Source organism: Oryctolagus cuniculus, chromosome 9, assembly GCF_051225735.1.
Source record: "Oryctolagus cuniculus isolate XC-2025 breed Fujian yellow rabbit chromosome 9, ASM5122573v1, whole genome shotgun sequence".
NCBI classification, from domain to species: domain Eukaryota; kingdom Metazoa; phylum Chordata; class Mammalia; order Lagomorpha; family Leporidae; genus Oryctolagus; species Oryctolagus cuniculus.
The window spans coordinates 87,308,081-87,330,037 of record NC_142875.1 but is presented as its reverse complement, the minus strand read 5'-3'; the positions used below and the strand labels follow the sequence as shown (position 1 = coordinate 87,330,037).

Here is a 21,957-nt window from a genome sequence, read left to right as displayed (position 1 = left end):
CAGGAGGGTCAGTAGGGAATCATGGGACTGGAAGTAGCAGCACAAGTGTGCCCAGGCATGCACCCAAGAACCATGGAACCTCTGGGACAGATGGTAGGGGTGAAGACCTAATGCAAAAGTGGTAGATTTTTTAAAAGATTACTTAAGCAGCAAAATTAGGAAATCTGAATAAAAACCAATTTGGGGACCCCCCCACCCCTCAAGTTACTCCCACCAAGAACCCCGAGAGAGAGTGTGCAGCAGGAAGGGCTGCTGGCGCTTGGCCAGGTTTTCCAATGGGTTTGAGCTATTTCTCCTTCATACCCCAGGACATGGTGCTCACACTGGCTGACCGGGTGGCTGGGGACATCCCAATGCCTGACGGATGGACAGGCACACCCCCGAGTGAAACAGAACACCCAGTGTCTCCTGGTTGTACAAGTTACAGGTATATTTTTTCTTCTCTGTATCCCACTGTGTATCCTAAATTCCCTCTCATGAGAAGTCATCCCCACCACAACTAGTGATTATAAAATAAAAATTACATACCCCACAAGCGGGGTGTGCCCCCATTCATTTCACAGACTTCCGGCACTCCTCACCACCTGGCCAGCTCCCAGAAAGCACAGTCACCCCACTCCCTCCACTTGCTCCTGCTCAGCTGCTCACAGCTTAACTTCCACTCCCTCACCAGCCACCAAGGACAGCAGCTGCCTCCTCACTGGTCACATCCAGAGCCTTCGTCCAGCACCGGCCACTGCTATCTCCTGTGGCCTTGGCTGCCTCAGTGCCCTCGCTGCTGCCCGGTCTGCTTGGGCTCCTCGTGCTCAACTCTTTGGTGTTGCTCAGGACACCACCAGGGGCGCCCTGTACACACTTCCCTGGCGATCTCTTCAAACAGCAGCTACGCACTAAGGACCCAGAACTCCAGCTCCAGCTCCAGCTCCTGCTGCCCCCAGTTTTTGCTCTGAATACCTCACTGCCTATTGGGCATCTCCTATCGGTTCTATCACAGGCACAGCTGAACAAGCTCAAAACTAACATTATCTCTCCCCAGGGCAAATTCTTCCTCCTATGTTCTTTAAGTATGACTGCCCCAAGCCAGAAATTAGGAAGTCCACTCATCCATGAGCTCATTTTTCATTCACAACTGCTCAGACACATGTGAGCCAGCTGGACACACTGATCAATTTAAAAATCCAGAGCATAGGGGTGAGCATTGGCACAGTGGTTAAGACAGCTTGGGAGGCCCACAGCCCACATCCGAGTGCCTGGATTCAATTCCTGGCTCAACTCCTGATTCCAGCTTTCTGTTAACGCACATCCTAGCAGGCAGCAGGTGAAGGCCCCTGCCACTCACAGGTAAGACCTGGACTGAGTTCTTGGCTCCTGATTATGGCCTTGTCCAGCCTTGGCTGTTTCAGGCATTTGGGGAGTGAACCAAAAGATGAGATACCTTTCTCTCTCTCTCTACTTTTTTTTAAATAAGTAAACTAACAAATAAAAATGTGAACTCCAGAGCAGTGAGGAGGGTGGTTTGCAGGTGGTGGTGTGGCGTAAGCTGGTGACAGGCAGGCAAGCAGCTGCATCACAGGGTGGAGGTGCAGGGCACTGTTAAGACCCCAAGGAGCTGATCAAAGCTCCACTGCGGAAGATGAGGAGAAGCCACACAGTTGGTACCTGATGGGTGACTCCAAGCTGTGGGGGGAAACAAGCTGGGGGCTGGAGAGAGTGTCAGGTGGGAGAACCACGTGTGCAAACGCTTGGGAGGAGAATTTGCACCTCCCACCTGGACTGAGTATGACAGAAGCCAGAATTGTGACGAAGGCCTGTGTGTGTGTGTGTGTGTGCACGCGCGCGCATGTTGGGGGCAGGGAGGGAGGGCAAGAACAAGGTCAAAGGGCATTCAGAAGTCAGATTATGAGGGACCTTATTAAAGAAGGTGGACTGTATGGAGAGGGATGTGGAGTCCAGCTGTTTTAGATGGATGGGTTCTTTCAGCACTTAGCCCCATCAATTTGTGCATTTTAAGGAGAGCACTCAAATTTCACTGCAGAGGATACACTGGCCACGACTGGAGGCAAAAGGGCTGATGGGGTGGCCTAGCCAGGGCCATGCCCAGAGCTGTCAAGACATAAAAAGAACAGGAGAGGGCCTGCTGGCAGGAGTCTCCATGCCAGAGGATGATGCAGGACTGGAGACACCTCGCAGCTTCTGCCTGTCCACACGGGTGAACAGTGTGCCACGCAGGGCCCGGGAACGCCACGGAAGCACAGGTCTGGGCAGGGTGTCTGCGTGATGCCTGGTGGAACCCTCCAGGAGACACAACCCGAGAAGAGGCCTGGCCCTCAGGGGGCAGGGGTAAAGGGTTGGCAGTCACAGCCCCGGATGACAACTGACACCACGGGAGGGGGTGAGGTGGCCCCAAAGAGCCACATGAGAGCAAGTGGCCTGAACAGAACCCCAAGAAACACGTGTGAGGGAAGGGCGGCTCCCTCCCGCCCACGCCCACAGCAGACTCTCCAGTCCACCTCGACTCCTGAGGCCACCATCTCGCCTCCTGCCTCTCATCCCTTCTGCCCCGGGCCCCAAGGAGCTTCTGAGTGGTCCTTCTCTCCACGTAGGCTCTCCTATCCAACTCGCTTTCTGCACTATCCGAAAACGAGCTTCCCAAAGGCATGCCGGGAAATCACGCATGCGCCCTGAGGCCCTTTTGGAGCGGCCGATTGTCAGTATCGTTTGTAGGCAAACTCTAACTCCTCTGGACCCTCCTTGGTTTCTCCTTCGTCCCCAGCCAGACAGCCTACTCCAAGTCCTGTCAGCCTCATCACCACCACTCTGGCCCTTCCAACCCACAGTCCAGGAATATCATTTTTTTGAAGATCTAATTATTTATTTGAAAGAGTTACAGAGAGGGAGAGACAGAGAGAGAGAGAGAGATCATCCATCCACTGGCTTACCCCCGAGATGGCTACAAGGCCCAGGCTGGGCCAGGGGCTTCATCTGGGTCTCCCACATGGGTAGCAGGAATCCAGGTACTTGGGCCATCTTCCACTGCCTTTCCAGGTCATTGGCAGGGAGCTAGACCTGAAGTGGAGTAGCCAGCACTCAAACCGGCACGTCTATGGGATGCCAGCGCTGCAGGTGGTGGTTTCACCTGCTACGCCATAATTCCGGCCACCAGGAATATCTTCTAAAAGTACATGTTGCCTGGGGCCGGCGCCATGGCTCACTTGGTTAAACCTCCGCCTATGGTGCTGGCATCCCATGTGGGCACCGGGTTCTAGTCCCAGTTGCCCCTCTTCCAGTCCAGCTCTCTGCTGTGGCCAGGGAAGGCAGTGGAGGATGGCCCAAGTGCTTGGGCGCCTGCACTAGCATGGGAGACCAGGAAGAAGCACCTAGAAGCACCTGGCTTCTGGCTTTGGCTCGGCACAGCACCAGCCATAGCAGCAATTTGGGGGGGGGGGGGGTTGAACCAACCAACAGAAGGAAGACCTTTCTCTCTGTATCTCTTTCTCACTGTCATCTCTATCTGTCAAAAAAAAAAAAAAAAGTACATGTTTCCCCACCCCTGCCCACTTTGGCATAGATCACAAACCTTGTCTGCTTGTAACTCTACATTCAGTAGGGCAAATTAAATGTGATTTCAAACCAGTTCAAATAAAATGTATAGAAGTCCAGATACTCTAATACCCATACTTCATGTTCACAATAGACCAAATTTTGGAGGAGGGGGTAGCAACTGACGACTTGGGGAATGATAAATACATATACTACTGGGAAATTAGGTTCGATACTTCCATTATCACAATTAGCAATCTATTCCTTTGAAATATAATTTTGTAAGTCTACTTGCTAGATCATTCTATCATTGTTATGGAAGGTTTGTAGTGACATGGCCTACACAGTAAGGCCAAAACTCTATTTCATTTGTCTACAAGCTTGCCTACAAATACCCAGCATAAGCTTACAGGAGCTTATTGGAAGCATATTACAAGCAACACATGCATGCAAGGTGGGTAAGTCATCCCTCAGTCACTTTGTAAGGTTTCCTGTCAATTTGGCCAGAATTCAGCTGTTCCTCTATCTACAGGCAAATGTTTGGGAGGTGGTAGAAAGTAGTATATATACAGGGTAGATTTTCCCCAAGGCCAGTAATTTCACCTTGCCACCACCCTGCCTGCTCAAGTTGTAGGCCACATAAATCCCACTTCTGCCCCTCTGAAATCTCCGGTCTGTGTATTTTCTTCCACTCCCTCCTTTCCCACTCATGAATTGGTGATGGGATGATTCCCAACCTGATGACCAGGGGCAATCAAATTCTCCTAGAGTAACTGACAGTACTCTGTGCCCAACTATTTTAAAGGCCAAAGGGCAGCATGATGTAGGACAAAGCATATGACCTTGCAAGAGAAAACACGGGCTCAGCAAACCAGCTTTGCTATTTACCAGTGACTCAGGGTAGCCCCAGTTTTGGGTGACTCATCTGGGAAGAAGCTTAAGGTTATCTGGCACAACTTTCTGGCGAGTTCAAGAATCTGGCCAGCAAATGGTCTAAGGGCAATGGTTTGACACTGCATTTCTTAGCAGGCAGGCCCTGTTGCTGAGCAGTCACCAGAAAACCCTTCCTGGTGCACGCAGTGCCTCTCTGCCCTCGCCCAGGGAGTCACAATTCAACCCCAGAAGCAAAACATCCCTGGATGGCAGCCCTTCATATACTGCATGTGAAGACAAGGGCACAGCCCCTCCCTTGTTTCCCTTGATCATGTCTTACAAGATTTACAAGATTTGAGTTTTTTGACCATGCTCTCCACTTCAGATCAACCTGAAACTCACAGTGACCTCACATAAACATGATGGAGAACTCCAAACGAGTTCTACACCTAGGGAGTCTCAAACTCCGCTGGCCAGGACCACTATTCCTCATCTCAAGGAATCAGCATCTCTGGGGATGGTGACAGGACCTAGAACATTCTACCAATTATACAGGTTTTGGGACAGCTTGTCCAATCACTACAGAGAGACTGCAGCCTTTTTTTTTTCTTTTTTAGATTTTATTTATTTATTTGAGAGGCAGAGTTACAGACAGAGAGGGAGAATAGAAAGGTCTTCCATCTGTTAGGTAGGAAGTCAGATATGAGCTTATGAGTGTGTGACAAAGGCCTAAGGAGTTGACATCTAGGTGTATATGCATCTCAAAGTCATCCTGATAACCTTCCAGGTGCAGCCCAATATCTGCACTTGAAACATCCTGCCTTACCCCTTCTACCCAATAACCTTCCATGTGGTGGTCCCGCCCCTTCTGCCTGGTAACCTTCCAGGTGCAGCCCAGTATCTGCACTTCAAACATCCTATCCATCTTCCAGGGGGTCCTGCCCATCCTTCCTCTAACCGGGGTGAAGCCAGCCAGGCTTCCTCTTGTCTGATAACTTCAGGGGGAAAATTCAGGTAAGAATTTTTCGTATTTACATCCAAAAAGTCCTTTGTTCCAGGAGGAGGGTGGAGGGGCAAGACCAATCACATCAAAACCCCCGGCCTCAACCAGACTGCTCTCTCAGCCCTCTGCCTCTCAGTTGAGCCATCCGCCTGGCCTGGCCAAGTGTATTCTCTCTACTCAACCATGTAACCTCGCTCTCCACCAGTCTGAGCAACTGGGCACTCTCTCTCAGGTTCTGTCTGGAGAGGTGCCCATCCGTTCTTACGGAAGTCCCTACCCTAATAAACCTTGTTATTTTGCTTTCTACTACTCTCTGTCTCACGCCTGAATTCTTTCTTGCACGAAGACAAGAACCCCAGCTTCTCCGGTAACACATCCACTAGTTTACTCCCTGAATGGCCATAACAGCCAGAGCTGGGATGATCAACAGCCAGAGCTGGGATGATCCAAAGCCAGGAGCCAGGAGCTTCTTCTATGTCTCCCACGCATAGCGGGTAAATCCGCTGTCTGTGGCACCAGCATCCCATATGGGCTCTGGTTCATGTCCTGGCTGCTCCACTTCCAATCCAACTTCCTGTCTATGGCCTGGGAAAGCAGCAGTAGATGGTCCAAGTGCTTGGGCCCCTGCACCTATGTAGGAGATCTAAAAGAAACTCCTGGTCTGGAAGGGCAAAGCTCTGGTTGTTGAGGCCATCTGAGGAGTGAACCAGTGGATGGAAATCTCTATTTCCTTCTCTTCTCTGTAAACTGTGCCTTTCAAATAAATAAATCTTAAAACAAAACAAAACAAAACAAACCGCTCAGCTAACATATTCATAGTGGTTCCTCCTGAGATCAGAAACAAGACAAGAATGCCCAACTTTCACCACTTCTATTCATTGTAGTAGTGGACGTACTAGCCAGAGTTTTAGGCAAGACAAAGAAATAAAAGCCATCCAAATTGAAAAAAAAAAAAAAGTAGTAAAGCTATCTCTGCTCACAAATGATCTTTTCAGCAGAAAACCCTAAAGATTTAACACAACAAAGGATTGCTGAGGGGTGGGAGCTTGGCGCAGGCTGAGATGCTGCTTGGTACTGCGGCATCCTGACCCAGCTTCCTGACAATGCACAGCTTAGGAGGCCGTGGAGGGAGACCCCAGCTCTGGGCTTCAGCTTGGCCCAGCACCAGCTGTTGTGACCATTTCAGAATGGGATGGGAGGATAGGAGTTCTTTGTCTGTCTCTGTCCCTCTGCCTTTCAAATAGAATGTTAAAAGAAAAACCATTAAGCATGCCTTGCAAGAATCAGTTACATTTTAATGCTAATAATAAGTAATCAGAGAGGAAGAGTAAGAAATTACATTAGCATCAAAAGTAACAGAATACCTAGGAATTAATTTAACTACAGAAGTGATAGACTTGCACACTTAAAACTACAAAACATTGCTTGAAAGAGCTTAAAAACCTAAATACATGTTAAGACATCCAGTGTTCCTGGAGTGGAAGATTCAATATGGCTAATGTCAGTGAAACCAGTGCCGTCTTATCTGAGGCGCCATCTTAAACCTCAGGCTCCATTTTAGGCTCTGGCCCAGTCGCCATCTTGTACAGTAAGTTTCAGTCTCTCCAGAATAAGTTTCAGTTCCCAAGTGCAGCCTGGCTTACTAGAAGTCAGGTGAGCAAATGGCCCAACCACAAGCATCAGCTCCACCCCCATCCTAACGGGACTCGGGACTCGCTGCTCCCACTTCCTTATCTCTGCAAGGCTATCAGACCTGTTTTTCCACACAGGCTCTTTCTTGCCCTCTCTCTCCAGCCTGTCAGGTCCTACCCTCCCACTCCAACAATAAAACCTTTCCTTTAACTCTGGTGTTCGGTGTGTTTTGTAGTGGCCTTTCAGTTAAGATGACAACACTACCCAAAGTGACCTTTCAATGAAATTCCTATCAAAAATCCTATAGCAACTTTTTTTAAAAAGATTTATTTATTTACTTAAAATCAGAGTTACAGAGAGAGGAGGAGGAGGAGGAGGAGGAGAAAGAGAGAAAGAGAGAGAGAGAGAGAGAGAGAGAGGGAGAGGGAGAGGGAGAGGGAGAGGGAGAGGGAGAGGGAGAGGGAGAGGGAGAGGGAGAGGGAGAGGGAGAGGGAGAGGGAGAGGGAGAGGGAGAGGGAGAGGGAGAGGGAGAGGGAGAGGGAGGGAGGGAGAGAGAGAGACGTCTTCCATCCGATGGTTGGGGATCTGATGGTTCCCCAACTGGTTGCAATGGCAGGAGCTGCGCCGATCTGAAGCCGGGAGCTTCTTCTGGGTCTCCCACGTGGGTGCAGGGGCCCAAGCACTTGGGCCATCTTCTACTGCTTTCCCATGCCATAGCAGAGAGCTGGATTGGAAGTGGAGCAGTCAGGTCTCGAACTAGTGTCCATATGGGATGCCGGCACTGCAGGCGGCAGCTTAACCCACTATGCCACAGCACCGGCCCCCTTATAGCAACTTTTGCATAAATAAGAAAAAAAAAACTCAGCCTAAAATTCATATGAAGTCTCAAGTGGCCTTTTCGTGCTAAAATAATCCTTACAATGCACAAGGTTGGAAGACTTCCACTTCCTTTTTTAAATTATTTTTTATGCTTTATTTATTTGAAAGGCAGAGTTACAGAGAGGAAGACGCAGTGAGAGAAAGAGGGGAGAGGGGGAGAGAGGGAGAGGGGGAGAGGGGGAGGGGGGTGAGAGAGAGAGAGAGAGAGAGTTCTTCCATCCATTGGTTCACTCCCTAAATGGCCGCAGCAACCAGAGCTGAGCTGATCCAAACCCAGGAGCTTCTTCTGGGTCTCACATGGGTGCAGAGGCCCAAGCACTTGGGCCACCTTCTACTGCTTTCCCAGGCCATAGCAGAGAGCTGGATCAGAAATGGAGCAGCCAGAACTTGAACCAGCACTCATATGGGATGCTGGCACTGCAGGCAGCGGCTTTCTCACTATTCCACTGTGCCGACCCCTCCCACTTCCTTAATTTCAAGTTCCTACTGCAAAACTACAATAATCAAAACAGTGAGATACTAGCACAAGAACAGCCAGATAACCAACAGGTATGAAAGAACGCAGAAATCAGCCCAAGCATATGTGGCCAGTTTCTTTTTGGCTTCTAGTAGCAGTCAGTGGGAAAAGGAGTCATTTCAACCAGTGGTGCTGATATCCACATGCAAAACAATGACCTTACATTATAGACCAAAATGAATTCCTTTTAGACCAAACATCTAAATATAAAAAACTACAACTTTAAACTCTTAGAAGAAAACGTGAAGCAAAAGTTTTATGATACTGGCTTTGGCAATGTCTCAGATATGACACCAAAAGCAAGGCAAAAAGAAGAAACTGGACTGCATCAACCTTAAAAACTGTGTTGCATCGGTGCTGGCGTTGTGGCGTAGTGAGTTAAGCCACCAATTGTGACACTGATATCCCATAAGGGTGCCAATTTAAGTCCCCACTGCTCCACTTCCAATCCAGCTCCCTGCAAATGCACCTGGGAAAGCAGCAGAGGATGGCTCAAGTGCTTGGGCCCCTGCCACCTACAGGGGAGACCCCGATGAAGCTCCTGGCTACTGGCTTTGGATCCACCCAGCTCTAGCAACTGCAGGTATTCTGGGAGTGACCCAGAAGATGGAAGATATCTCTCCCTCTCTCTCTTTCTCTCTGTAACTCTGCCTTTCAAATAATTTTTTTAGAGACAACCCAATAGAACAGGAAAAATACTTCTAACATTGTGTATCTCATGAGATTAAACCCAAATTTATAAAGAAATCCTACCACTAAACAATCACCAAAAATTCAACCCAATTAAAACATGGACAAAAGACTTCATTAGTCATTTCTTCCAAGATAAACAAATGGGGATGGGTGCTGTGGTATAGTGGGTGAAGCCAGGGCCTGCAGCACCAGCATCCCATATGGGCACTGGTTTGAGTCCCCATGTGGGAGACCTGGAAGAAGCTCCTGGCTCCTGGCTTCAGCCTATCCCAGGTCTGGCCATTGCAGTCATCTGGGGGTGAACTAGCAAATGGAAGACCTCTCTCTCTCTCTGTCTCTCTGCCTCTGCTTTGCCCTCTCTGTTGCTCTTTCAGATAGATCAGTTTTTAAACACATACATACACAAAGATAAACAAATGGCCAATAAGCACATTATAAGATGTGCATCATCGTCACCAGGGAAACCCAAATCACAAGACACCACTTCACATGTTAGGATGGCTATTTTAAACAAAGTAAAACACTGGGGCCCTGTGTGTAGTGCAGCTCCCGTGATTCCAGCATCCTGTATCAAGTCCTGGCTACTCCACTTCTGATTCAGCGGGCAAGGCAGATGACAGCCAAAGTACTTGGGCTCCTGTCACTAATGTGGGGGACTAACAGAGCTCCTGGCTCTTGGTTTTGGCCCGGCCCAGACCCAACTGTTGTAGTCATTTAGGGAGTGATAAAGATCTTTTTCTCTTTCACAGCGAGGGAAAAAAAAGTGAAGTTGACAGACTACACTACTCAGTGCCCTTGCTCTGCATCCCTTCTTTGGTGGTGTTGTATCTTCCCTGTGACTTTCAAACTAAAGGGGGAAATTTATTTAAAATATTTTATTTATTTATTTATTTAAGAGATAGAGAGAGGGAGAGAAAGTCTTCCATCTGCTGGTTCACTCCCCAAATGGCTGCAACAGCCAGAGCTGAGCAGACCCAGCCAGGAGCCAGGAGCTTCTTCTAGGTCCCCCACGTGAGTGTTGGGGCCCAAGCACTTGGACCATCTTCCACTGCTTTCCCAGGCCATCAGCAGGGAGCTGGATTGGAAGTGAAGCAGCGGAGACTCAAACCAGCATTCATATGGGATGCCAGCACCACAGGTGGATGCTTAATCTTCCATGCCACAGCGTTGGCCCCATAAATCAATCTTTCTAAAACATGTAAGTATTGGGAAGGATGTGGAGAAATGTTGCTGGTGAAAATGTATGGTTTCTGCCCCAGATGTTATACACAGAATCCTCTGGGACCCTGCAGTTCCTAAGTGCATTTCCAGAAAAACCAAAATGCAGGGCTCAGACATCGGTGCAACAATGTTCACAGCAATAATAATTACAATTATCAAAAGGTGGAAAGAACCTAAATGCCCATGGATGAATGGATGGACAAAAAGTGGTCTGTACATATAATGGGCTATTACTCAGCCTTAAAAAGGCAGGCAACCCTGACACACGTTGCAACATGGATGAACCCTGACATTACGCCAGGTGAAATAAGCCAGACACCAAAAGGCAAGTACTACACAGTCCTTCCTGGAACAGAGCAGATTCAGAGGGCTGGAGAGTAGAATGCAGGTTACCAGGGGCTTGGGGACCAGCAGGAAGCAGGAGTGACTGCTTAACGGGTGCAGAGTTCTGTTAGGGAAGAGGAAGAAAGCTCTGAAAACACAGTGTGAAAGGTGCACGACACTGAGGATATATTAAAGTCATTTAATTAGACACTAAAAATAGTTCAAATGACATTTCTTAATTAGTCTTTGTACAATGAAAGCTGCAGCCAAGGAGTCTGAGCACTGGAGCTGTAACCTTTCTGAAAGCATCTGATTTTTGCAGAGTTGACTCCAGGAAGACGTGATCCCCAGAGAGCCATCGCTGCCATAGCAGTGTCAGGATTAACGTTCGAGGAAGCCAAACGACAAGCACAGGCTGTCACTCAAAAGTTACGGCTGTTCTTCCGGCCACTCTGGAGACAGGAGAAGGCAGCAAGGATCACAGAATGTGGGACAGAAGGGCAGTGGGGAAAGCAGCAGGGCTCACAGGCACAGCCGGCCGCAGCTGCAGAACTGGAAGACAGGGCACTCTCGGCCTTGCAAGCGCTGGTGAAAAACTTGGGTACAGATGTCATGGAGTAAAGTCTCAGGATGAAGTGTGTGACACGCACAACTCCACAGCCCATGTGAAGTCACCATGGGCAGTGTAGCTCACTTGTTCCTGGGTAAGTTCTGAGAACTGAAGCGAATCCACAAGGGTGTGTCTCCCAACAGCAGAATGTGGAGCTCAGCACTGACCACAGAGGGTTGCCGGGAGAGCCAAGGGTGGCCACCACGATGGGCAACCTAAGTAATCTCTCACGGGGCTCAGCAGCCCAGCAGACCCAAGTCCTCCAGTGCTGGCCAACTGACCACCTGTAGGTAAGTAGATCTTAGAGGAGTCATAACTCCCCTGGAAGGTCAGGGAGTAGGCGTGTCAGAAACAGGGACCTGAGGCCAGCACTGTGGTGTACTGGGTTAAGCCACTGCCTGCAGTCCTCACAACCCATATGGACACCGGTGAGCGTCCTGGCTGCTCTGCTTCTGATCCAGTTCCCTGCTAATGCATTTGAGAAAGCAGTGGAAGATGGGCCAAGTGCTTGTGTCCATCTCCACATGGGAGACCAGGAAAAAGCTCCTGGCTCCTGGCGGATTGGCCTAGCTCCAGCTGTTGCAGCCATTTGGGGAGTGAACCAGTAAATGGAAGATTTTCTGTATTTCCCTCTAACTCTGCCTTTCAAATAAACAAATCATTTAAAAACACACACACACACACACACACACACACACACACAACAACAGAGGCCGGCGTTGTGGCGAAGCAGGTAAAGCTGCCACCTGCAGTGCCGCATCCAAATCCTGGCTGCTCCTCTTCCGATCCAGCTTTCTGCTATGGCCTGGGAAAGCAGAAGATGGCCCAGATCTTTGGGTCCCTGCATGGTGCACTTTGGGTCCAGTACATGGTGCACTGGAAAAAGTTCCTGGCTCCTGGCTTCAGATTGGCCCAGCACCTGCCATTGCAGCCACTTGGGGAGTGAACCAGTGGCTGAAGACCTCTCTCTCTGCCCCTGCCTCTGTAAATAAAATAAATCTTTAAAAAAAAAAAAAAGGTCCTCTAAGACACCTACTCTCTAGCATTCTAAATGCTAACATCAAAACTCTGGAGTTTTCAAAATGACGTGTTGCTATGGTAAGACAAATGCAAGCCAGGCACTCCTTAAACACAGGCTCGTGTAGGCAGCTGTTGTACACACAAGCAGTGCTAGCCCAGGGACAGTGTCTCTGGATGACAGGAGTCGCTGGGGCAAAGACGACAACACAATTCCCAAAGTGTGCATTTCTAATCTGCAAATATACTTTAAGAGAAAAAGGAAAGACCACACTTAAAAACCCACAAGCACAAATAAACCAACTTTAATAGATATTATTTTGTATTTATATAGCGCCTTCTTCGAGAACCTTAAATGCTTTACAGACATCATCTCTAATGAATCCCCACAACAACCCTGTGAGGTAGGTTTTACTCCCATTTGACAGGACAGGGAGACTGAAGCACAGAGAGGTCAAGTGACTTGCCCAAGGTCACACAGTTCACTGCACTCAAGAGCCAGGGCCCGAGCATCTTAGCCTCTCCCAGCTCCTAGCCAAATACCTCATGAGAGAATCTTGAATGAAAGGTAGCTTTAAAGAAAGCAGACAGAGTAGTATGTTATGAAAAATGAGGTCTTTCTACTGCCATCAAGGAAAGAAAAAGCCCTGCGCCGAGGGTCAGAGGCCCCAGGACCCACGGGGACACCTCCTGCTGGCGCTCCCCACAGCCTCCTGGCTCCGTTGTAAGCAATCCTCTCCAGGGCAGGTTTCCCAGACAGAAGCCACGGGACTTCATTTAGAATATTTACTTTCAGTTATGGTAATTCATAGAAATTCTTATTCCAATATACAAAATATGGGACAGTCATCCCGACGAACACATACACAGGTACAGAGCAACCAGCCACCAGTTACAGCTTAGACCTGCCCTTGCTCTATGCACGGTCAGCCAACAGACCACCTCCCAACGCCATCTGTGTGGGTCTCCTTCCTGTCTTCCTACACCTGTACTGGTTTTCCCAACCCTAACCCTACACCTTTTAGAAGTACACTGAGTTTCTGATGAGCTTTAAAACCGTTTCCTTAGACCCAGCTGCACTAAGAGTAAAAGTTAATCCAAACCATCACCCCGTAGCCCCTCCCCGGACAACTCAGACTACAAACATGGTCTAGATGTGAACAAAGTGTGTCGACTCTCATGGAACGCAGCACAGGGCGAGAACCTGCAAAAATGTAAAAACAACACAGCACAGCATGTCAGTGCTGTACCTCTGTGCAAATGACCTCAGCTATCTTTCTCACGCATGCTGTGGCCCAGCTGATGTCACGACGGATTCTGCTTGACTCTACCCTTCTCTCTGCATTCAAAGCTGCAGAAATACAGCTTTAATTCCGCAACAGTCTGGCTGAAGCCCTCAAAAGAGAAAGTGGATCCACCTCCACTGCTCTGACCGTCCCTACACCCTCGGTTATGACTCTCTGTGCGACACTGGCAGATCAGGCAAGCTATGTATAATTTGTACAAAACAACTCCAGCCAGGGTGAGGCTTTAGAAATTGTATCTTAAAAAGCAATTTGTCAAAATACTTTTAATATTTAGTACAAATACTAAATATCATAGTTTTCTCCCAGCATATCTGCTTAAGCAGCCCAATTAGCTAAGTGACCCTGTTAAAGATTTGTTTACAGAACGAATAGGTGAAGTCATTTCCTGAGCTAAAGGATACAGATAATAAATGTTAATAGCAGCACAAAAAAACAGTTTTTTGTTGTTTTTCCCATAGTCAACAGTTTTAGTAAAATAACATTAGAAAATTAGAGAATGTAAAAAAAAGTACTGCCTGAAAAGAATTTGATAAGAATATCCAAGGCCTGATTGCTATTATTTTGAGTAATTTTCAATTATTTTCTGCAAGTTACATTCAGCCACCGTCAGACAACTTACTGACACATGGGAAGATGTCAACTGCAATGGTTTACATACATGTTACATACATGTTACATCAAGAGTGCTTCTTAAAAACCCCCAGCAGAATGAAGTCTGAACAAACACAAATTTTAATTTCTCAACACATTTCCAGTAAGATTTGTAAAGGCAGAGTGGGGTAGGGGGAAGGGAGGACTTGTCAATTTCATTAACATGGGATCTTTTAGCTGGCTATCCACAATGCTAGGGTTATGAGGACTGAAAGTATTACTTCTGTTCAGAGTTAAAAAAATGGCATTTGAAAGTAACCTAACTGCTATGACATGAATTTTCCAACCAGGGCCTCGGCTTGACACATTAAAATATTTAAGGATTCTAAAGATTGGCTTACCACCACTGCACCAGAATTTCTTTTATCATTCCAACAACTATAGGGAATTTTTCAGTTTTTTTTAATTTTATTTAAATTAAAGCTGAAAATAACTGACATATAAACTATAATAAAAAACAATAGTTTGGCCAGAGATATCAGTTCCTCCTGAAAAAGGAATATTTACCGCCTCTCACTGCAATTTTCCTCAAGGTATCTTACTGATTTCAGATACAATTCAATATTCAGCTTAAAAATAGAAACAAAGGACTACTAAAACTGACAAAAACTAATAAAATTATGCTCAAATTTACTGACAGAATCATGGGCACTTCGTACAATACTTAAGACTCTACCAGTTTTAAGTAAAATAAATAAGGAAAAAATTATAATTACAAAGCCAGTCTTTCCCCTTGGGGAAACAAAAAGCCACTTTTGACCAATTGTTCCCTACATATACATATACTGTATATTATTATAAGCTTCTTCAGAGAAGCAAAACATATTTGTCTTCCTGACACTGGATTCTAGTATCTGTTAGTCTTATACACCAGGAAGGCAACTGTAAGTGTTGGGCCCAAAAGTATTTCCGGTTTACGCTTGAAAAGACCGCTGACTGTGCTGCTCTGCACCCCGCAACCAGGCAAATCTGTGCAGTGTGCTCCACATGGCCTCCTGCAATTAACACACACCCCAGCACAGATTCCAAATCTTTCTACTGCACCCCCAAGGAATTCCAATCATTATTGGTGCAATTAATAAAGAGAAAATGCGTGTCGATAACTGGAAGGCTGTTTTACAAGAGGAGCTGGTATCTCTGATTTCATTTCCTTGTCGTATGAACTGCACGGACAGCATGATACCTGAGCAAAGAAATCAACTACCATGATAGGAAGGGCTTGTTAATCCATAGTCTTTGCTTTATTGTGTGCAAAGTGTGCTACTGCCCCCTGAGCTTCCTGCATTTCTCTTTTTCTTGAAAAATCAGTGCTTGATCCTTTCCAAAATAACCAGAGAAGAAATGAGGCAGAAGTATCTCTTCATCACGGTTTTCCCTCAGTCCCGAGACTGATAGAAAAGGATGTAACCAGACTCAGAGTTCTTTGAGATATCTGATGTCAACCCGTAGAATTCTTCAATAGCTTGTGCATCTATTTTCTGTGAGGCAAAAGGTAAATTAAACATCAGCACATAAATGAGCTCTGTACAAACAGAATGGCTTAACTTGAAAAGACTGACAATACCCAGTATTGGGGAGGATGCCCAGGGTGGCACAAGTCTAAAATGATATAGACACTTTGGACAATGTTCAGCAACATCTTCTAAAGCTGAGCAATTCCACTTCCCAAGATAGGCTGGACTATGTCACACTGCTACCTGTCAACCATTTTGGACCTGCAAAAATGGCTATTTCTAGTGGTCCAACCTAATAAAAATGTTTCTATATGTATAGCAAATCACGTGTACAAGGACGATCAAGGCAATTTTATTTAGAATAGTCAATAATTGCCAAAAAAAGTCAAATTCTAACTGGGCATATTCACATAATAAAAATTACCAGGCAATAAGAACTACTGCAAGCAACAAGAATGAACCTCGGCCGGCGCCGCGCCTCACTAGGCTAATCCTCCGCCTTGCAGAGCCGGCACACTGGGTTCTAGTCCTGGTCGGGGAGCCGGATTCTGTCCCGGTTGCCCATCTTCCAGGCCAGCTCTCTGCTGTGGCCCAGGAGGGAAGTGGAGGATGGCCCAAGTGCTTGGGCCCTGCACCCCATGGGAGACCAGGATAAGTACCTGGCTCCTGCCATCGGATCAGCGCGGTGCGCCGGCCACAGTGCGCCAGCCGCGGCAGCCACTGGAGGGTGAACCAACGGCAAAAAGGATGACCTTTCTCTCTGTCTCTCTCTCTCACTGTCCACTCTGCCTGTCAAAAAAAAAAAAAAAAGAATGATTGAACCTCATAAATAAACAAGTGAATGAAAAATGCCAGATGCAAAAGATGTCATATTTGATGAGCCTGTTTATATTCAGGCAAAAGCAAAAATAACTACAGTAATGACAGCCCAAATAGTGGGCTCCATGGGTGGCAGCCAGAGGGGAGAAGAGCTGTGGACACAGCCCAGGAGGAGGAGAGAAGGCCTGCGGCAGGACTGAAAATGCCCTACCTCTTAGTCTTGATCCAAGCCACAGTGGGCATGGGGAGAGGAAGGGTAGGTGTCCACACATACAAACTCTCACCAAGTCATTCAAGATTTGGGTGCTTTAACCTGTGTTTGTTATATAGCTCAATAACAGGTCTTTTTCAAATAACTAAAGCTAAAACAACAACTACTACTATCTCTATTGTCGAAAACTTTCTCATGTTTATTCCAAATGTGTAACGGTTACTTGCCACTGGGAGCTTGGACCTCAGGAATCAAAACTTAGGAATTAGGACTCCAATTTACAGACCCTGCCATCTGCCTAATACTCATCATCAGTTAGAATAAATGAGAAACTGTGAGAAAAAACAGTGAGACTTACACACCACAAAGTTACAAAAGTATGAGAAGAAACTACTTACTTCTACTATGTCGTCATCAAACAACAACCAAAAATCGTGACTCTTAACTATTGCAATATAATGGCCTCGATTGGGACCACTACAGCAAAACAAAAGAAAACAAGAGAAAGAAGAGTTAATTTTATGCAATGTTCCTTAGTATTACTTCCTCACACTCTAAATATCAAATGCTACAGAGAAAATGAAATAGATAAAAATATCCCTTTTCTCCTCTTTCCAAAAAAAGATAAAGCTACACTGATTTGAACTGGCAGTCAATTTTAAAACCAAATAATTAGTACTCTGAGACACATAACCAGTATTCTACTTAGACAGAGCTACGGTATTAAGATTTTTTAGCCTTTTTACTATTATTCAAATTATTTAAGATATTTTTTAAATCTGCTTCCATGAAAAAGTTAAGTACATTTTTCTGGTATTTTAGAGAGAAAGGGTATCCCAGGAAAACATACTGAGTGAAACTACAAAATAATGCATATGGAACTATTTCTCAGTCTCATTCCCTTAGTTGTGTGTGTGTGTGTGTGTGTGTGTGTGTGTGTTTGTGGAAAGATACAATGTGCTGCTTGGAAAAACCCAGAGATAGCAAATCCATGATTCTGAAACCAACCTTGAATTTCATAAATGTTTTCTAAGACCAAATGACCTTTGTCCAATGGTTCACTGCTTTTGGGGCCATGCTGAAGTACCTAATTCCTACCACCACCATCACTATTTGTTGTGACTGTCACTCTGTTACATTGTAAACAAAATGAACTAAAAGATCTAGACATGCATAAAACTAAAGGAAGTATCATTTCTTTTCTAAGAAATTCTTTGCTTTATAGAATGGTATGGCAAAGATTCTGAACACCTTTCACTTTGATAATGATAAACCCTTATATATAATTTTTTATTAAACAGCAATTTTGTAAGAGAATAGGATTTGATATAACATTCACTACAAATGGTTCTCCATGGTGAATGCTATTTTAAGAACAGTGAGCAGATATTAGAATAAGCCACCTTCCTAAAATGTCTCATATTTTTCTGATCTTTGCTCCCACAGATGAGATAAAGAGCTTAGGTAGCAGAGTGACACAAACAAGAGCACTTTTTCACTCTAGAGGGTGACATCTCCAATTGTTCTTTAACAAAAGCATTATTAATGCATTAGTAAGTCCATTTTCTCAATTTTTAAAGGATTGGTATAAAGGGTTTGTTGTTCAGTAGGGAGAGGGTAGGAAATGAAAACAGGACTGTTAAGGAATGAAAGTAACAAGAAGTCCCCAGAGGAGCCGAGCAAGGCGGGGGAGGGGTGTTGGCTGGGCCCTGGGAGGTCTGAGATGAAAACAGCTGAGCACCCTTGTCCTGCACAGAGCTAGAATTAAGAGCAGCTGCACGAGTTAATTTCACAAGGTAATAAACCCAGAGAGGAAGGGCTGAAGTCAAGGAAGCTGTCCATCAGAGCCTTGCCTTCAGGTGAGTACATATGGATGCTGAATATGGGAAGTGACTATGGGGGCTACTGTGGGGGGTCAGACACCCAGCAGCCTGCCCAGCTGGGGACCTTTCTAAAAGCAGAAGGCGGCCGGCGCCGCAGCTCACTAGGCTAATCCTCCGCCTTGCGGTGCCGGTACACTGGGTTCTAGTCCCGGTCTGGGAGCTGGATTCTGTCCCGGTTGCCCCTCCTCCAGGCCAGCTCTCTGCTGTGGCCAGGGAGCACAGTGGAGGATGGCCCAAGTGCTTGGGCCCTGCACCCCATGGGAGACCAGGATAAGTACCTGGCTCCTGCCATCGGATCAGCGCGGTGCGCTGGCCACAGCGCGTCTGCCGCGGCGGCCATTGGAGGGTGAACCAACGGCAAAGGAAGACCTTTCTCTTTGTCTCTCACTCTCACTGTCCACTCTGCCTGTCAAAAAAAAAAAAAAAAAAAAAGCAGAAGGCAAGGTGCAATCCAGTACAAAAGCAGAGCTCCCAATAAGAGGAGGTATGTAGAGAGGGCTAAGGACTCAGGAAAGGTGCTGCACCATGGAGCAGGGAGCTGACACAGGTCTAAGGATGACACACTCAGCAAACATTTAGTTGGAAATCTCCTATCTGTTAGGACTGGGACAGAGAACAAGTATGCTTCAGTGGGACACTAACACCAGAGAACAGAATGATCATGGAAATGACGCTCCACAGAGAAGGATGCAGGCAAATAAACCATCTGATAGGAAACACAGCTACAAATCAATCTGATACAGAAAATTTAACAATGGGAAAATATTTTAAAATATTGTCTTTTGTTAAAGAACAAATCAGTTAAAGAACTGATTTTCTGGTTAAGTGACACCTATTCTCAAAAGGGAAACAGGCAAAAACCAACAATTATAACTGTACTGACAGCCAGTGCTTGGAGAGCTGGCCAGACAACTGTACCATGCCGGTGTAAACAGGCTGCGAGCAACACACTGTGCTGTTACCGTGGGGATGAGATGCAAGTGGGGCCAATGACAGGGTTAAAAAGACAAACACTAAGTGAAGAGAGGCCTAAGCAGGGACAAGTGGAGTTAGCTCTAAAATGACACAGACAGGAAGGGGCCCTGGGAGTGATCCAAGACAGCAACCTCATACCTAGAGATCCTCTGAGGCCAGTTCCAGAGCAAGGCTGTCACTACATTTGAAGAGGCTTAATATACAGAAAAGTTAGGCCCTTACAAGGTAATGTTACTGCTATTAAAAAGCAGCACAGGGCCACTGCCTGTGACGCCAGCATCCCATGTGAGTGCTGGTTCAAGTACTAGCTGCTCCACTTCCGTTCCAGCCACCTGCTAATGTGCCTGGGAAAACAGTGGAGGATGGCCCAAGTACTTGGGGCCCCTGCACCCACGTGGGAGATGCAGAAGCAGCTCCTGGCTCCTGGCTTTGGCCTGGCCCAGCCCTAGCCATTTGGGGAGTGAAGCAGTGGATGGAAGACCTGTGTACATTTGTGTGTGTGTCTCAGTAACTGTGACTTTCAAATAAATAGTAAACTCTTTTTAAGGTTCATTCCCCAAATAGCCACAATGGCCAGAGCTGGGTTGATCCAAAGTCAGGAGCCAGGAACTTATTCGGCTCTCCCACATGCGTGCAGGGGCCCAAGCACTTGGGCCATCTTCTACTGCTTTCCCAGGCCATAAGCAGAGAGCTGGATCAGAAGACGAACAGCTGGGACATGAACTGGTGCCCACATGGGATGCTAGTGCTGCAGGTGGAGGCTTAGCCTACTATGTCCCAAAATATAATTTTAATCACTTTACACTGATGCTTTTTCAGGAAGCAATATATGAAGTCACACTGTGCAAAATGGCAGTTGTTTTCAAGTTATTTTCTCCATTAAGATAGACTTGTTTGTTCACGCACACTGTATTGGGAAGGAGGGTAAGGAGACAGAACACTACAACTGGCCAACAGGAAATGACCAACAGACACACCAGTAAAGTTAGAAAGCTGATCTCTGAAGAGCTATTCCAAATGCTTTCATAATAATCAACACAGCAAATATATTCAATTAATCTCAGAAATGACTGACTTCGCAAAATCTATCTAGGCACCATTTTTTACCAACCACCCTTCATCCCCATACACAAAGGAAAGGAAAAGAAAAAACCCACAGATGTGAAAGTCCTAGGAACTCAGATGCAATATTCAGAGAGAGTTAAACAGTAAGAATACAAATCAAGGTAGTAATGTTTTAATATATAACACTTTAAGGAAGCAATGATGTAAAGGTGTATCTGAAAAGTCCTTTTGGAAATGAACTCACTTTTCCAAAAGCTTGACATGCAAATCACTAGCGAACATCCTGCATGTGCACTGGCCCTACTAAGCTAGAAATTCCACCACATCCTAAGAGTTGCAATTACCTTCCACAGTGAACCACAACAGCAACAAGGTCGTACATCCTGTCAGGATTGGTTGCATCGCCTGACGTGTTAAACAGACGAAGCTCTAAAGGAAAAACTACCCGATAAGAAAGTTTTGTATATCGATGAAGTTGATCCATATACTTAAATCTCTTCAGGTGTAGAGCTAGAATCATGGGCAGTTTTTTAACTTTCATCCTATAAAAATAAAAATAAAAAAGTCATAAAAGACATCCACACTGTGTCTTAAAAAGAATCATCAAAATTTATGACATCTAATTAGTAGTTAATCATCACTTTTAATAACCCAACACTGTCTGTTTTTATATATTTCTACCAGTTATTATTTTTTTTTTGAGAGGGAGAGAATGGGAAGGAAGGGGAGAGTGGTGAGAGAAATAGAGTGTGTATGTGTGTAAGAGAAATATGAATGAACCCATCCACTGGTTCTCTCCCCAAATGACCACAACAGTCAGGGCTGGGCCAGGCAAAAGCCAGAAGCCAAGAACTCAATTCATGTCTCCCATGTCGGTGGTAAGGACCCAAGTGCTTGATCCATCACCTGCTGCCTCCCAAGGTGCAAATTAGCAGGAAGCTGGAATTGGGAGTGAAGCTAGGACTTGAACTTAGGTATTCTGATATGAGGTGTGGGTACCTAAGTGGCGTCTTTAAAAATTTTTTAATTTACTTTTTTATTTGAAAGGCAGAAATAAAGAGATAAAAATCTTCCATCCACTGGTTCACTTCCCAATGCCAGCAACAGCCAGGGCGTGGCAAGGTAGAAACCACAAGTCAGGAACTCAATCGAGGTGACCTTTGGGTAGCAGAGTCCCAATTACTTAAACCATCATCTGCTGTCTCCTGGGGAACCTCTCAGAAGCTGGAATTGAAGTGGAGCCAGGACTTAAATCCATTCGCTCTGATACGGGATGCAAGCAT

The 21,957-nt window shown here is 46.2% G+C and overlaps 1 protein-coding gene across 3 annotated transcripts in view; it reads right to left on the bottom strand.

Moving 5' to 3' along the window:
* Positions 1-12,598: 12,598 nt before the first annotated feature.
* Positions 12,599-21,957, bottom strand: part of USP12 (ubiquitin specific peptidase 12) — a 105,445-nt gene continuing 96,086 nt past the window's right edge. For 2 of the 3 annotated variants that reach the window (XM_051834124.3, XM_089304301.1), the window contains exons 7-9: positions 21,019-21,216; positions 17,150-17,228; positions 12,599-15,745 (exon numbers count right to left, since the gene is read on the bottom strand). In XM_051834124.3, the coding sequence (XP_051690084.1) occupies positions 15,644-15,745; positions 17,150-17,228; positions 21,019-21,216 (379 nt within the window). In that variant the 3' untranslated portion in view covers positions 12,599-15,643. Of the gene's footprint in view, positions 15,746-17,149; positions 17,229-21,018; positions 21,217-21,957 lie in introns of those variants that run through there. The other variant, XR_016213368.1, reaches the window with a different exon arrangement.